General features: G+C 37.9%; 1 protein-coding gene across 6 annotated transcripts in view; it reads left to right on the top strand.

The window, feature by feature from the left end:
- The window catches only part of mctp1b (multiple C2 domains, transmembrane 1b), a 47,618-nt gene that overhangs the window by 2,560 nt on the left and 26,308 nt on the right, over window positions 1–18,750 (top strand). For 5 of the 6 annotated variants that reach the window (XM_028463385.1, XM_028463384.1, XM_028463383.1 and 2 more), the window contains exon 2: window positions 17,760–17,880. In XM_028463385.1, the coding sequence (XP_028319186.1) occupies window positions 17,760–17,880 (121 nt within the window). Of the gene's footprint in view, window positions 1–17,540; window positions 17,693–17,759; window positions 17,881–18,750 lie in introns of those variants that run through there. The other variant, XM_028463386.1, reaches the window with a different exon arrangement.

Here is an 18,750-nt window from a genome sequence, read left to right as displayed (position 1 = left end):
GCACACGCACACACACACGCACGCACGCACGCACGCACGCACACACACACACACACACACACACACACACACACACACACACACACACACACACACACACACACACACACACACAGCTGATCACAGCTTAGGGGTCTCTTTCTCTCTCAGACTTTACAGCAGAAGAAGATGATGGTGAGTTTTTTGTTAATTGTCTGCAGTCTATTGAAATAATCCCAAAAATATATATACTATTCTGTTAATTTAGGACTATAGTGTACATTTGTTTGGGAGTCTATACAATACAAGTTTAACCTTGTTTTTACAAAAAAAAAACCCTGCCAATTTGTTCAATTGAACAATATAAATTCAAAATTTAATGAAATCATTTTCAAATCAAACGGGTAATTGAAAAAAAAAAGATACATTTCCATGAATTAATTAAAAAAACCACTTCATCTTCTCATCCTAATCAACAATATATCCAAATTCTAAAGACATGTCATACGTCCTAATTAAATATTGATGAGGATACATTTGTCATGAAACATTAGGGACATATGCAATGAATGAGATTTCTGTGACAATTTGAAATTGCAATTTATATTTGATATTGTTTAAAAGAATAGTAAAAAGAGTAATTCAAAATATATACATATTAACAATGTTGCCATTTCTGTTTCAGAGTAAATGCTGTGTTTTCAATTTGACTGATTATCTGCAGCTTTGTTGACCTAAAACACGATTTGATAAAATAAACATTAAAATATGCTGAAAAACACTACTTACGTAATATTATAAATAAGTTGATTGTTGTTGGACTTTCCTGCATTAGTTCTAAAAGTGGCCAATAGAGGGCGCCCTTAATAAGGTCAGAAATCACAACACAAGCTTTCTATTATTAAATAATAAATAACATTATGTCCAACATGTTGCACCATCTGGATGAATAGATCTGTGTGTAAAAACTCAAACTTGTGACTTTATTTTCTAATGTTTTATGAGACTAATGAGCTGTGGTCATGTTTCAGTCGTCACGGTAACACAGCATCCTGTAAACGGCTTTTAAATGATGTTAAAGTCAGAGGAAGTGAGGGCTGTAAGTCTTTGTTTTAATGGCAGTGGTTATTGATCGGCTGTAACGCGGATGCTCTCTGTGATTGGCTATTGATCATGTGTCACTTGTGGGTGAAAAACAAGGAAAACAAAGGTATTGGCAGCCTTTAAGGGTTTAGGGAAAAATAAATGAAAGATTCATGGTCCATTAAGGGTTTGTCAGTAGAGCTGCCTAAAATCTTAACATGTGACTCAGCTCACAGGGATTTACTGTATGTGGGAGTTTTTCCATGAAAATAAAATTTTTTTTGTAAATTGATCTATATATAAATGCTTCCTATGGTCCACTACATACAGTAGTTGATCTTACTAATATCATTTTTTTTTTTACTTTTTAACTTTAAAGTTATTTAAAGACAATGTATTGTGATTTCCATGTTTACCTATGTTTAATTTACAGCAGTTTAAATATAAATTGTAAAATATGCTGCATTAGAATCATCTATCACAAACATGGGCATCTGGCAGTGTGGGGGCCACATGCGGCCCTTAGATACATGTTTTTTTTTGTGGCTTCCAAAGTAGATTCACAAAATGACAAACAAATACACAGAACGACAACAAAAATAAACAAAAGACAAATAAATGAATTCAAATTATTCCAAAAACGCACACGATTATGACAAAAATACATAAAACAACAGAGAAATACACAAAACAACAACAAAATGAGAACAGAAATACACAAACTGAACACATAAGAGGTGTTCAGTCGATTGAGACATTTGTCCTCGTTGTTCTCACTGTCTATTTATTTGTTTATTTATCGTCTTAGTGGCTCCTCTTGTTAATACACTTATTTATCTTTCTTTTCATTTTCTCTGTATCTTCTGTATCTAGAGTTGTCTTTTCAATTTTGTTGTACCTTGTGTATAATGACAATAAAGCATTCTATTCTATTCTATTCCAAAATTATTATGAATTATGCAAATTGAGAATACAATTACACATAATAATTTACATAACACAAAAAACAAACAAAACAGCAAACAAGCACAAAATGACTAAAAACACCCGAAACAACAACAAACACAAAATAAGAAATGATATACATAACAAAAGCAAAAATACACAAAATGACTTTATAAATACTTACAAAATTAAGTACAAATACACACAACAACAACAACAACAAAAATAAACAAAAGACAAATAAATTAATCAAAATCACTCCAAAAACACGACTACTACAAAAATAACAGAAACACATACAAAACAAAAAAAGAAATAAAATGTGAACAGAAATGCCCAAAATTATGAGGAATTACGCAAACTGACAATTAAATTACACAAAATTATGCAAAAAACAAACAAAACAACAAGGGAGGTCTGTGTGGATGTGTAAGTGTGTGTGTGGAGCAAATATCTCCCTGACGCGGTGCCAGTTCGACCTGAAACTCGGTCGACGGGTTCCAAATACCCCGAGTGTGTGTATCTGTTATTTTGGAGTAATTTGGTCATTTCAAAATGTTTATTTTAATTTTATTTCACTTCTGGACGGCCCCGAAATGAAACCTATTCAACTTTTGACCTCAAGGTGTGAGGGGGCGCTAGCGCACCATCTATATCTATTTCACTGCACAGCTCCTCACACGAGCAAGAGTCACGTGTGCGTCCAGAGCCAATCAGACACGGACTGTATATACGAGTGAGGGAGAAGAAGATAGATTAGACCTAAACATGGAGCTCTCTGAACATATCATTTGAAACCGGCAGCCACTGGTGAGTCTTTTACAGACAACTTTCCCAACCCGTTCAATTCTCCATCTGGAAAACTGCAGATTCTCTGTGGTGCTGTGCATGGAAGCTAAGCTCTGACCACTCGGTTCCAAAGGTAAAAAATGATTTATTTATGTATTTTTATTTTTTTTAAAAGACAGCCGAATTGTACATACTTTAATTTATTTACTCACTCATGTAGTTTGGAGCTTTACGTTTTGTTTTGCTCAGTTTTGTTACTTGAGTTTGGTTATTTATTTGTTTGGTGCGCGTTCACGGAGTAGATGGATGTAGACACACACACGGCTGATGCGCGTTCACGGAGTAGATGGATGTAGACACACACACACACGGCTGATGCGCGTTCACGGAGTAGATGGATGTAGACACACACTCACACGGCTGATGCGCGTGCACGGAGGAGATGGATGAAGACACACACACGGCTGATGCGCGTGCACGGAGGAGATGGATGTAGACACACACACACACACACACACACACACACACACACACACACACACACACACACACACACACACAGTATTTATAATAAAAATATACTAAATGAGTAAAATAAAACAAAAAACTAAACTACATTTATACAAAAAGTACACAAAATGACAACAGAAATGCATAAAAATATACAAAATGACTCCAAAAAACATACATTACAGAAAAATACAACAAACATGAAAATGACTCAAAATACACAAAACTAACTATTTATACAAAATAACAACAGAAATACACAAAACTACACCAAAAAAGATACAAAAATACACAAAATGACTCCAGGACCACTACAATGGCAACAAAAAACAATAATTATACAAAAAATGCACAGAAAGATGCAAAAATACACAATGACTCCAAAAAACATACATTACAGAAAAATACAACAAACATATGAAAATGACTCAAAATACGCAAAACTAAATATTTATGCAAAATAACAATAGAAATGCACAAAATTACACCAAAAAAGATACAAAAATACACAAAATGACTCCAGGACCACTACAATGGCAACAAAAAACAATAATTATACAAAAAATGCACAGAAAGATATAAAAATACACAGAATGACTCCAAAAAACACACTACAGAAAAATACACCAAACCAAAAAATATAAAAGTGAGTACAAAAAAAAACGACAAACATATTTATCATGCTCATGTCCAATAGAATTAAACCAGGAAAATTGCACCCACATTTTGCACCTGCAAATATACCCCTTATGCTCCCACATAAATGCATACTTCCGACGGGCACTGTACTAGTATACATAAAAATGGCAAAAATACAAAAATGGCCCTGATTTATCAACCTTGCCGGAAAACGGGTGCAACTCTGAGGTCATATTTGGTCATATTTCACCAATCTCAGCTTACAAATGATCGGGTGTTGATAAATGCGGCAGCTGAATTCGATCGTCATTAACTCATTGACTACCAAAGACGTCTAAAGATGTAAATTGTGTTTTTTGGCTGGGGTTGCTATGAGACAGTGTGACGATGGTCTCCCGTGACTATCAAGCTTGTACCATGATGTAGTGACCAATAGATGACATGTAGGTGGCAGAAGCACACCTTTGGATGAGAGCTCACCCGTGATGTGCAGAGCTCCGAGGGAGAGGAAAGAGTTTACGAGACAGAAAATGGCGCTACGAGAGTTGGTGCTGAAGTTCCCAGCAGCCCACAGCAGCGCACACTCGACCAGAGCATGTGTGGAACTAAGTGGACTATTGAGAGTGTCGCGATAGTGAGAGAAAACGATCAAAAAATGGGGCAAGCGGTGACACTCGGCATGTCTGGGAGGAGGAGAAAGTTGCGTCTGGGGAGAATGACGGGGTGAGAGACTTGGAGGAAGGCCAAAATACAGTAAGAAATCCATTCAACTCTGACCCAGATAGCAAAATAATAATAATTTTGCTGTCAAAAGCCTGGTCTTGGTGTTGTTTTTGTAGTTTTATGGAAGGAAACCAATTTTGAGGTGTCCCTAAAGCGAAAATAAAAACAAAATCAAAGTCACTAATAGAGTTGTTCAGAAAAATGCTTTTTTCTCAGCTTTTTGTCACAAACTGGCGATTTGTGTGAAACTTGCCTCTATTCAACTGCTGATTACAGAAGATCAAAACAAGCTAGAAACAATTTTTTTTCTGATGAAAGTAGAGAGTCTAATCTTTCAGAATCTGAGATTTCAGATTGTCATAGTACAAAATATTCTGTGGGTCTTGAAAAATAATTGAAAATCATCTAAAACGCCTGGCAGTACGGGGTTGGCTGCTCTGAAAATGGCTGGCAGTGAATGGGTTAACATGATACGTCCTTAAAACTTTTTGGTTCCTGGTTTGCTGTGGGTCTGCCACCGTATAAAGGAGCTCATAAAACACTGAGACTTGTTTAATACTTTATTTTCAGATTTTGCTGTTCTGCATTACAAATCCACACACTCAGATTTGCGTACAGGAGGTCAGACCTGACGTGAGATCTGATCGTAGCGTATGCTCACGTCAGAATTGATAATTACTAGGGATATAATGATTAATCGTAAAGCAGTTAAAAATCGATTCATAGGTATCATGATTCACATCGATACTGTGAAAATTTAATCGCAGTAGAGGGCTGGCTCCGGAAGTGTTGGCGGGGGAAGAATCTGCTAATACTTTCTTTCTGGCCGCCTTCTACTCTTAAATATGTTCATAACTGATTCCTTACCCCTTTAGCACCAAAAAATATCTGTAATATTACGTGAATAACTGTAAAAGTCACGTTTTTCTATTAGCTCTGCTTGCTAGCATAGCATTTCTTCTTCACTGCAAGGATATCTGCATGCCAACCGACCACTGTGTTACCAGCGCCCTCTGCTGGTCCAAACAAATATCTGACCTACATACAGTGAAATGACTTTTTTTTTATTTATTATTTTTTTTAAGTCCAAATGTTAAGGCACAAAATACATTTTCAGTTGCACTTTTAAAAAGAAAAGGAAGTATTATGCAGTTTTGCATTGTTTACTATAGAACCATAATTTAAATCAATAGGCTTCTTCATTTGTATTATTCCTTTATTTATTTCATTTAAGATTTATTTTTAGTTAAATTACATTGTTATGAATAGTTTATCAAGGGATTCTTTTGACAATGAAAAATAAAAGGAAAACAGTGTAGTTTTTTTATAGTTTTTTCCCCCCCAAAAAATAAAGGATTATTTTTCAGTCATCATTTTTCTACAGTCCCATTTTGTAAAATAAATCGTGAGAAAATCGTATCGCAAACCCAGTATCGTGAATCGAATCGTATCGGGAGTTGAGTGAATCGTTACGTCTCTAATAATTACCAAAGCTTGCCTGAATATGTTCGAACGCACGTTGTGTGTTCAGATCTGAATGTACGAACTGTCGATAAATTAGGCCAATGACCCCAAAAACTTTTTTTTTCCCATCTCCCCCTCAAATTTTAGTTGTGATTAATCACAGAAGTAAATATATTTAACAGATTAATCAAAATAGAACTAGAAAGAGAACAGAAATATATTTAAAAGCACTACTTTTGAACTACGTTAAGGCGTTCACCTTAGAAATATTTTCATAGTTGACTTTTACACTAACCAAAACTTTACTCGAGTATGATTATTTTCCAGTACTTTATTATCGCCCTCCACAAAGTGTGGAAGGGGGATATAGGTTTGAGCTCTGTCCGTCTGTCCAAGTTAAAGAGGACAGCTTTTCTCAGAAACCGTTTAAGATAGGATAGCCAAATTTGGTGTGTGGCTTCCGGGTATCAATCCCTTGATGGAGTTTGAAAATGGGAAGTACGGAATTATTTTTCCGGAGTTATTGCCCTTGTTCTGTTTTTCTTTACTATGTTCGAGGTATCTTCAAAGGGAACAGCTTTTCTTACAAACCGTTTAAGATAGTTAGTAATTTTATATTCTGATGTGATAATATTTTCTTATGTATACATCTAAGTTATTAGATTTAGGACATTTAGGAAAAGGTTGTGAGTTATAATGACAACCAATCTGGCAGGGGATGTTGATGAATATGTCTTCTTGTTTATACGACCGTAGTTTGCTCTTTGAACTTACAGCTGTGAACCTTTCCTGCTCACATCTAATCTGCTGCAACAGGATTAAAGTAAAGCCATCCCATGACTGAAGTGTCTGTGATACTGGGACGGTGTAAACACTGAGTGGAGCAGAACTCCAGTGTGTTTTATACTGGGACTCATTGTCGTTCGACCCTGGATCTCAGATGCTCAGAGAAGCTACGGTGGCGGATTCTCGTCGAGCGATCCGGGAGCTTCTGCGGAGCGATGAAACCTTCTCCTTTTCCTCCACCTGTGAACGGCTGCTGTCGGTGAGCGCTGGCAGGACGTTCCATTCACATGCTTTGTTTGTTTTTGTTGCTGTAGATTTCTAAGTTCAACGCTCTCCTGCTTACAAAGCGGTTTATTATTTCTTTTTAAAATCCATTTTGAGGACGCATTAAATAGAGCTTATTTTAAATTATTGAATACGTCTTTTCAACCGTGTGTAATGCAGTGTAAACATTCACATTTTGAGAGTTAGTTTATACTATCACATCTCTGAGAATCTCTTCCATATTCAAGTAAAATTACGACTAGTCTGTGACTGAAATATCCTTGAATAAATTAATAATCAAACTGAATCTGGGATCGAGTTGAATCACACACACTTGCACGCACCCATGCAGAACTTCCTTGCTTTTATAGAGAGATAGAATTTTGCCTTTCAAACCTTGATGATAAAAGCCTCGTCCCTTGTCCATGGTCCTGATCCCATTTTCTACTCTGTGCTGCTTTGAGTGGGATCCTGTTTTTCCTTTTAGTTACAGCATCGATCCCTGGGTCTGTAGCCTCTACAGTGTTGAGCTTAATGTTCCCAGGAGTCTTTGTGTTATGGAACCTCTGCTGTCGGCGTGAAGAAGAAAAACGACTCTCCATCAGCACGCTCCATCAGTTTGTCATTAGCAATTAGAGCAATATGTACAGTAACAGTAGTGTATGTAACTCATGGTTTAGATATTTCACATACAGTATTCAATACCTACAAAGAAAATTAAGATAATCATAATACAAATAAAGTCATTTATATTAATTTTTAGGCTCAAACACACATAATATCCATATATATACGTGGGCGTCGTCATTTTGGAGATTTTGGCAAATCGGCATTCACATATCATGTTGTCAGGTCAGGATTAAGGATTTTTGACTAAATCATGAATGAATAAATTAAAATTGAAGACAAATACACAGAACGGCACCAAAAATAAACAAGACAAATAAAATAATCAAAATTACTCCAACAACACTCATGATTACTGCAAAGATACACAAAACAACAGAAAAATATACAAAACAACAACAATAAATACACAAAATTAGAACAGAAATAGGTGAAATTACAACAAATTATGCAAATTGACAATAGAAATACTGAGAGACTCGAAAAACATACAAAATAAAAATAACAACAAACATACACAAAATGACTCAAGACAATAACAAACACACACAAATGAGAAATAATATATATAAAACAGCAAAAATACACAAAATCATTCAATAAAAGCATACACAATTAAAGACAAATACACAGAAAGACAACATGAACAAAAAGCAAATAAAATGATCAAAATTATTCCCAAAACACACACGATTACTACAAAAATACACAAAATCAACAGAAAAATATACAAAACAACAAAATGAGAACAGAAATGCATGAAATGACAATAAATTACACAAATGACACAAAAAACTAACTAAACAACAAACACACACAATATTAGAAATAATATACATAAAAACTGTAAAACACACAAGGATGACTCCTTACAACAGGAAGTCTGCGCTACCATGGCAACCATCGGATGCCTTTAACCTCATCAAAGACGTTGAAGTTCTGTGAATGCTGCACTTCCTTGATTAATCGTGACATCACACACGTGTCCACCTTCTCAACCGTAAGTTTAAAATGCTTTTTATTGCATCTGCAGCTTCTAAATCACATCTCATTCCTACTAGTGAAGCTTAGAAAGAGAGGAATGGCAATCAGGAGACGAGGCACACCTGCGTGGAGACTCTGTAATTACACACTGACTCACAGAAACAGACTGGGAGAATAATGAACACATACCAACTGACAAATATATCCAAATGCTAAAACTAGTGCAATTAAAGGTGCAATCCGAATTGTTGGACAGCTAGCATGATATCAGCTAGCAAGACCTCCTTTAATTTTACAGAACTGTAAAGTTGATTATCAGAGCTACGCAGATGACACACAACTATATCTATCACTGAACCCAGATGACTATGGTCCCATTAAGGTGTTGTGTGACTGTTTAGAAAAAGTAAACTGCTGGATGAGTGAAAACTTCCTTCAACTAAACCATGATAAGATGGAGGTGATTGTCTTTGGTAACAAGGAAAAGAGGACTGCCGTCAGCAATTATCTTGAGTCTCGATCTTTAAAAGCTAAAGACCAAGTCAAAAACCTTGGTGTTCTGATTGACTCAGATCTTACATTCAGCAGTCAGATGAAATCTATCACAAAAACATCTTCTACCATCTAAAGAACATCTCCAGAGTGAAAGGTTTAATGGCTCAGAAAGATCAGGAGAAACTGGTCCATGCTTTTATATCCAGCAGACTGGACTATTGTAATGGTCTTCTGACAGGAATCCCCCAAAAGAGCATCAAACAGCTACAGCTGGTTCAGAACGCTGCAGCTCGGGTCTTAACCAGAACAAAGAGGTCAGAACACATTAGTCCAGTTTTAAAGTCTTTACACTGGCTCCCAGTCAGCCTCAGAATAGACTTTAAAGTTCTGCTGCTGGTGTATAAATCTGTGAATGGGTTTGTTCCAGAATACATCAGTGACATGTTAGTCAGGTATGAACCCAGCAGGTCTCTCAGATCTATGGACACAGGTCAGATAGTGGAGCCCAGAGCTCACACATTTTAATTGATTTTACTGATGATTTTAAATGTTCTTATTGATTTTAAACAATTGAATGTTTTATCATGTAAAGCACATTGAGTTGCCTTGAGTATGAAATGCGCTATACAAATAAATTTGCCTTGCCTTGCCTTTAAAGCTACGTCTTCTCAAGCTTAAACGAGCATCTGATGTAAAAAAAATAAATAAACCGCAAGCAAAAATAATAAAGAGCAATCCAATGGTGTCATGTGATGAATGTGTACATAGAAGAAGGGAGGGACAGAGGGGGCAGGATGAGACATGGAGGCATCTGATTGGTTCTTTCCATTAGGGCCGAATGGCAAGGATTGGTCAGCTTTTACAAAATTGCAACTGCTACAGAGGTCTGATTCTGTTTGTTCCTTTTTGTTTACTTTCAGTATGGAAGGACCATTTTACCCAGTTCACTCACGCTTTCTAATAAAAATAAATGATTTATTTACAATAATGCATTGGATTTTATATAGCACCTTCAAGTGCTTTACATTGATGTGCATGTAATCGTACATTTGGCGGCATGGGTCTGTTCTGGGACCTCCTTGCCCTTTCCGCGTGCTTATGTGGAAAGCCGGAGGCCGGGAGGGCACTCCTCCCTGACCTTTCATGAGCCCTAGCTAAAGGCTAAAGCAAGGAGAGTGGTTAGCAGAAACCCCTTGGAGCAGAGCAGATGTTAACTAAAACAAAATGGCACCCAGTTAGTTGGATACATACTGACTGAAGGAGTTGGGGTGGAGGTGGGTGGTGAGATGCTAGCTGAGGAGGTAGTGCATCCTGTTTGATTTGGCCAGTAGGAAGCCAAAATGGGCTGTTGGTTGAATAAAGGTGTGGCTGGCTTGACGTCCGCGGCCTGCTTGTGCTCAATTATAACAAAAAGTGTTCTTGGATAGGAATGCAGACTCAACCTTTAAAGGGGACATATGCTAAATCCACTTTTTTAGCCCTTAAATTCATTTTGTTGTATATTTAGAGTGCTTAGAAGTACAGAAAAAATCAAATTAGTCTCTTCAGGTGCTCTGTAGATATCTTTATATTCTGTTTTGCTCATATTTTTCAATCTGTTTTGATTTTTCTATTCTCTATTACGATTTTTGAACTATTACATCACAGTATTTGCAGCGGAACTGCCAAATTAGGACATCAACTCGAGGTCCAACACTTCGAGCAATCCGCCATTTTTATTTCTCGCTTTTATTTTGTAGTCCAAGCTCAAGGATGCCGAAGTTACGAGAGGAGAAATCAAAATGTTCGGTTGTTGGATGTAGTAACCCATACGCTTCATTACACCGTCTCCCAGCATCAGAACCTTTTCAAAGTGCCTGGTTGAGTTTTATTTTTTATGGAAATGTACCCACATCTGTGGGTAAGGTCATTTTTGTGTGTGTGAAGCACTTCAAGGATGACTGCTTCAGCAACCTCCGCCAGTCAAAAGAAGGATTTGCTGAAAGACTTTGTCTGATTGAGGGTTCAATTCCTTCTATCTTTGGAGACGACGAACAGAGCACTTCCGTAAGCTGTCCCTGTCATTGTTTTGTTAGCATTAGCAGTTGCACCGTCTTCAGACTTCATATGTTAGCGCTGTGTGCTCGTTTTAGATCCTTGATAAGGCCTACGTGATTTAATTTAAGTCTAAAGTTTTCATTAGTCATTTCATTTTGCCGTTTTTGTCTTTGAAAAGACTGTATTAAAATGCATTTCGTGACGTTAGCTTGGCGCTAGCGTTAGCTTGGTGCTAGCGTTAGCTTGGTGCTAGCGTTAGCTTGGTGCTTGTGTTAGCTCACTTGTTAGGGTTCTGCAGGTTCATCATCTTCATTTTCATCTCGCTCCGCTGGGTCAGACTCTGGCTCGAACATGTAAGGCTGGATGGACAAGTCTTCTGTTGTTGACATTTTGTAAATAACCTCTGAATAAAAAGTTTATGCGCCGCTACATAGCCGTATCTCTTCTATCAAACTACAAAAATGGCCGAGCAGGATGGAGTTGAACCCAGTGTCACCTGAAGAGGGGGCGGGGTATGGAGTCTCATTTGCATTTAAAGAGACCGCACCAAAACGGAAGCACATCAGAAAAGGATAGAAAAGGGGCCTGTGGAGCTATAATTATGAGGAATTCAGACCCAAGCATTGCAGTTCCGCTTTATATAGACCACAACTGTATGATTTATATGTAAAAAGGAAGGATTTAAAACCATGATATGTCCCCTTTAAAGTCCAACTAACAAAGAACCCAATAATCAGTTGTGTAGAGCTCTTCTCCCCTGATTCCAGAGGTGAATGTAACTGATTACAAATACTCACGTTACTGTAATTGAGTTGCTTTTATGGGTACTTGTACATTTTTGAGTCGATTTCTAAAACAGTAATTGTACTTGTACTTAAGTACATTTTAAAAGAAGCAAGGTAATTCATTACATTTCCACACCCAACCATTACTGAGTAAATTATTTTTTTTGTGATTGTTATTGGTGTTATTTTATTGAAAAAAGAATCGTACATCTTGACAAACCTTTTATTTTATACAGATGCCTTTGTGGGAAAGAAAATAAGTTACAATTGTTTAAGTTTCTACATGAGATGTTTACTGTATGCAAAGGGAACTGTGGCAAGATATGTTACCAAAAAAAAAACGTGGGGGGGGGGTGAAAGTAACTAGTAACTTGTACTTTGAGTACTATTTAATTGAGCTACTTTTTACTTGTGGGGGAGCCGAAACAAAATGTGAGAGGTTTTAAGGTTTTACTCAGTTCTAAATCCCATTGGTAGAAGATTCGATGAAGAAAAACCCTTTCATCCTCATTTATTCTTCACAGTTTTGTTGAGCCGTTGAAACTCCATCTTCATTAAGTTTGTAAGGGGTGAGTTATTCTCAGGGCGGAGATGTTTTGTTCCCACACTTAATCCTCGCTAAGCAGCTTGTCAGCGTCACCCCCAGCACTGAATCCCAGTGATCTGTCGCTCACGCAGGGTCGTGTTTCCATCTTTAGGTCATTCTTACCAAATTAGCCTCAGAGTAGGTCACTGTGTGAAGGTGATGACTCAGCAAAAATCAGCTTTCAAAGCGTTATTTTTAGTAGGTGTTAAAATCTTTTGATTTTTTTGTCCTCTTTTATTTAATCTTAAAAATGATATAATTAATGTTTTAATTGTGCAACAAAAATTCAGCATTTTTTTTTAACTCATGCCTCTTAAGATTGTTAATAAAATGTTCTAAAATTATTATTTTAAATTAAAAACTGAAAGTATAAAGATCTAAATAAATACATTAGTAGATATATAAATAAAATGATTAGATAAATAAATAAGTATATAAATACATAAAGTGATGAATTAAATTAATGAAAAACTTAATCAGTAATTTAATAAATAAATTAATAAACAAATAAAATTTAAAAATATAAAATAAATAAATGAATAACTAAATTATGAATAAATAAATAAATGAATACACAAATAAATTATATATAAAACAATAAATATATAAATAAATCAATAACTAAATCAATAAATAAAATAAATTAAGATTGATATAAATACATGCATAAATAAGTGAATTGCCTTTGATCTGCTGGGACAGACTCGTTAGATTCAGCGTTTTCTAACATCTTCAAAGGACTTGCATCTATTTTTTTTAAAAAACTGTCTTAAAAATAGCTTTTTAAGTAAATTTGTTGCAAAGTCTTGTGTTTCTGTGTCTGAAACAAAGCCAGTAACTCCCCACAAATGTATTAGCTGCTCTACAGACATTGTAAATGACCTCTGTGACCAACCAATCAGAGACCTGAGAATCAAAATGTGATTGGTTAAGGCACATGTGTCAAACTCATGGCCCGGGGGCCAAATCCGGATTCTCAACTGGTGGGTTGGGACCCAAAAGTGGGTCGCGGACCTGTACTGGGTGGGTCACGGACAGCTGGTCAAAAATAAATACTTAATGTCTCTCATGTTGGACTTGTCTTTTATTTTGAAAGAAACTTTTATTTTGACGTGAATGTTGCGCAGGAAAATATATAGATTTCTGTTTAAAAAAATATTACATGTTTGTTTTTGAAATACTAAATATTGATTGGTTGAATTCTAAAAAAAAGTGGGTCGCAATTTAATGAACATGGGAAAATGTGGGTCCCAGGGTGAGACCAGTTGAGAACCCCTGCTTTAGAGCATTCAATTCAGCCCACAGGAGAAAGTAAAAATTACATGGAAAACATGAATCATTGTGTAAATGAAACTCAACAGTATTTGTTGGGGCTCAAAGTTTTTCCCGGTGCTTAGGTTGCATGATTGCAGTCATTTTTAATGTTAAACTGTTGAAAAAACTTTTGCTCAAATTATTACATCACATTTTCTTTAATTAAATATAAATTAGTCACAAATCTAGGAAATTGGGACTGTTATCGGTTTTTTACATTGCCTTCGGTCTGCTGATCATCCGCTCCCTCTCTAGAAAAGGACATCCCATCCAGATCCAGGACATCATTGCTGACCGTAAGCTGAACTTTCTTTGTCTTAATGAAACTTGGCAAATTCCGGAGACTTCTCTCAGCTCAAAGATGCGACTCCTCCGGGGTTTGTTTACCTTTCAAAACCACGTGGGTCTGGTCGCGGAGGACGTCTTGCTATACTTCACCGTGAGAAATGGAAGGTCTTGCCAGTATCGCTCCCTCCTCTGATGTCACTAGAATGCCTCACCTGTCAAATATCTGGTCCCACACACAGTCATTGCCACTGTTTACTGCCCACCCAAGCCACACAGTAACTTTTAAAATTAATTTTCAGCTCTCCTCACCCACCCCCCACTCTCTCACCTAATGTAATTTTTTTGGGTAATTTTAACATACACATGGACAATACTGATCTTCCTCTCACCAAAGACTTCTCATCATCCCTCGACATTTTCGGCCTCCACCAATTTTCAGATTTTCCCACACACATACAGTAAAAGGCCACACCCTGGATTTAATCTGCTGCTCTGGAGTCACCCCCACCAACTGTACTGCTGATGAACTACATATTACAGACCATTTCCTTCTCTCATTCAACATCACCCTCCGCCTCTCCATCACCAAGCCACCTCGTGGTGTCTCTTTTCGAAACATTAAAAACATCAACATGGACTCCCTCTGCTCCAGCATTAACAGTCTCACTCCAGACTCCTCTTCCTCCCCTGATGATCTTGTCTCACAGTACGATAATGACCTCACCTGCATTCTCACTTGTCCCTGTCTAATCACATTCTGTTTTCTTTACCCGTTCCTCCCCTTGGTTTACCCCGAATTACGCACCCTGAAATCTAAGGGTCGTCAGCTCATCAAATCCGGTTTCACCATCCACAAAAACTTGTATACAGCTCATTAATCTCACTACAAGGACTCCATCTCTCATGCTAAATCTCAATATTACTCTGCTCAAGCACTGGCAACATCAGGACACTTTTCTCTGTTTTCAATATCATCATTCAACCCCCTCCCCTGACACTTTTCCCTCCCACTTCTACTCCTCTGATACCTGTAACTCCTTCCTCAGTTTCATTGATAAAGTTAATAAAATCCACCAGCACTTATCACCCATCACCTCCCTCCTCCCCTCTTCCAAACCTCTTCAGCTTATGAAACCTCCACCCTCATTCTCCTTGATCTGAGTTCGGCCTTCGACACTATTTCTCACCCCATCCTCCTCAATAGACTCTCCTCCATTGGCGTCACTCACACCCCCCTCCACTGGTTCCACTCCTACCTCTCAGGCCACACCCAGTTCATCCAACTCAAAACCTTCACTTCCCAGTCCTCCCTCGTCATATCTGGTGTTCCCCAGGGCTCCGTCCTGGGCCCCCTTCTCTTTATCATCTATCTCCTTCCACTCTGCAATATTTTCAGAAAATTTGGCGTTCATTTTCACTGCTTCGCGGATGACACCCAGCTCTATCTGTCCAGTAAACCTGACTCCACTCTCCCCCCTCCTTCCTCACTCACTGCCTTTATATTAAAAAAATGGTTCACCTCCAACTTCCTCAAACTTAATTCCAATAAAACTGAACTCCTTATTGGGACCAAATCATCCTCTCCAAAGCTAACTTTTTCTCCTTCACCATTGACAGCTCCACTGCATCCCCCTCCCCTCAGGTCAAGAGTCTGGGTGTCATCCTCGACAACTTCCGATCTTTTCACTCCCACATCAGCAACCTAACCCAGTTGGCATACTTCCACCTATGAAACATCAACCATCTCTGCCCCTCTCTCACGCCTCACTCCACTGCCATCCTGGTTCACTGCCTCATCGCTTCCTGGACTGATTTTTGTAACTCACTCCTTTTTGGTGTCCCTCACAAATCCCTCCATAAACTCTAACTGGTCCAGAACTCTGCAGCCCGTATCATCACCGGAACCCCCTCCTCTCACCACATCTCCCCTGTCCTTCAGCAGCTCCACTGGCTCCCCATCAAATTCAGAATCAACTTCAAAATCCTCCTGTAGACTTTCAAGGCCATCCACAACCTCGTGGTGATAGGACTACTTAGGGCCAGGCTTGGTGTTTGGCGGTGAACTTTGCATTACAGTGGTCATTGTCTCAGTGTATGCTAATTTGTTAATGCTTTTACATTCCTAATTAGGATGTGGAACTGAGACTAATTAGGCAGGAGATAGGATATACAAGAAGGTGGATCCAGCTCTAAATGACCCGTGAGACTTAAGTAAAATAGGAAATGGAACGGACCACAATGAGAGATTGAAAGTAAGTGTGAATGTTTGTTGTCTCTCTGGTGATTCTGTAATTTATATATAGATTTGTGTTAAAAATAATAGTTTTTTATTTTTTGTTAACAAAGGAGGGATTGATATGTGATTAGGGAAGGATATTGCAAATTAGACTTGGCTATAAATGTTGTAGTGTGGTACAAGATGACGGTTCACACTTTTCCCTATCATATAAATGAATAAATACATAAATTACACAATCCCTCCTGGTCAGTTCTGGTCACCCTGCCCTAAGCAGGTCAGATACCATCATACACTGATAACATTTGCCAAGGTCTCTTCTCAGAGGCTCTGTCATTGTTATGACAAGCACTGTCAGCAGCATACAAAACCCTGAGAGCACAGAACAACTGCAGATTCATTGGGACACACATTGAAACCTCTGAATCCCAGACCGGTCTGCCTCAAAAACCCTTTGACCAAATAAACCCTGTGTCCGCACCTGACCAGCAACCCTACAACTTGACTCCGTCTCATTCCATCTGAAACCGCCACAACAAGCAGTAATACAAGATATTCATCTCCCTGAAACTGGGAAATGCAACAAGCTACTTCTTTAATGAGAAAGGTTGAGAGGATGCACAGAACTCTGCAATATTTGGATACATTTGAAATAGTCTATTTTATATTTAAATTCTAGTTTCCAATCTTGTTATATTGCTGTTTTTTTTAATTCCACGTACCCTTTATGTAAATATGCGTACCCCTATGGGTGTAAGTTTCATCTAACCTAGGCATTAGATGAAACACAGTATGTCTTTGGTTTGATTGTAGGTTTGCATGTCAACAGTTGTGTGTCCGACCAGACTTTGTTATGCGCTGCGGTTTGTGTGCGTTTGTGCAGGTGGGGTTGTGTGTTTTTCAGGCTGTTTCCTGTTTCAGGGGTTTCTAATGTTGTGCTCAGTGTGTATCTGTAGTGTTTGCATTGCCACATCAGAAGCAGTGTTTGCTGCAGCAGGTTGATGTGTGTGTGTGTGTGCGTGTGTGTGTGAGTGATGGAGGAAGCTTATCTGCTGTAATTTCCTGTGTTCACCCCGGGGACCAGCAGTTGAATCACACACTCCTCACTCACAGTGTGTGAGGCAGCTGAAGCTCACACACGCCTCCACAGAGATGCTGGTGAGATGGCAGGGTGTGTGTGTGTGTGAAGGTGTGGGCGTCTAACGTGCTGATTTGTGCCCCGCAGGGTGTCGGAGTGTCCTGCTCGTCAAGCTCCTCCAACGATCGATGTGTCTCCAGCGCAGGAATGTACAAGCTGGAGATTGAGCTGAAGAGAGGATTCAACCTGGCCGTGCGAGACCGAGGCGGTACGACGACACACAACTTCCTTTTTGCTCTTATCGTGTAGTGATGCAACGATAAGTATGATAACCAATCAGTCTATGCTCCTCTGATTGATTACCAATACAAAAACAATCATGAAATCAATCCTAAATATGTTTTACTAAACTTTTTGTGCAAATTCAGCTGTTAGATTAATGTTATTTCTGTAATAAACACACACAAAAAACATCCTCTTTTTATGACTGTGCATCAACTGTTTGATATTCCTTCCGTTTGCCTGATTTCTATGGTGTTGTTGTAGTTGAGGGATCAGACTTGTGTATTAGGGATGGGCTGTATGAGAAGTAGACAGTTTGGGAAGAAACAAGGAAAGTAGTGACTCTTAAAACTATTATTTTGCAAAAAATAAGCTTTGAAAATAGAACTATAGCCATTAACCCTCTGCTGTCCAGGTTTTTACCTTTATATCCCACTATAACAACTGTTCAGCTTGCCTTGTTTGGTATAATTCTTATCAACACAACTTCATCTGTATGAATTTACTGTTAATTGTTCATTGTGACATACTGTATAAAGACAATGGACATAAGATCAAATCTTTTTACTGTGAAAACCACAAATATGTTTAATGAACCGATTTAATGAATGAGAACGCAAATATCAAGTGTAATTATCAAAAACTTATGTACAAGTTCACAAAAATACAAGTTATATTTGGCATTTTTCCCCAAATCCTCTAATACAGCTTTTTACAAAACCCCATAATCAGATACCATAAATTATATGTGCTACTGCAAGAAACAGTTCCTGTCCACTAATAAGACAGAGGGACACATCACAGGCCTAACACTTTCCAATAATAGGAAAGAGGTGTATATTTTGCTTGCAAACAC

This window comes from Gouania willdenowi, chromosome 12 (assembly GCF_900634775.1).
Source record: "Gouania willdenowi chromosome 12, fGouWil2.1, whole genome shotgun sequence".
Classification (NCBI taxonomy): Eukaryota; Metazoa; Chordata; class Actinopteri; order Blenniiformes; family Gobiesocidae; genus Gouania; species Gouania willdenowi.
The sequence above is the reverse complement of the archived record's forward strand: the minus strand, read 5'-3'. Positions and strand labels throughout refer to the sequence as shown.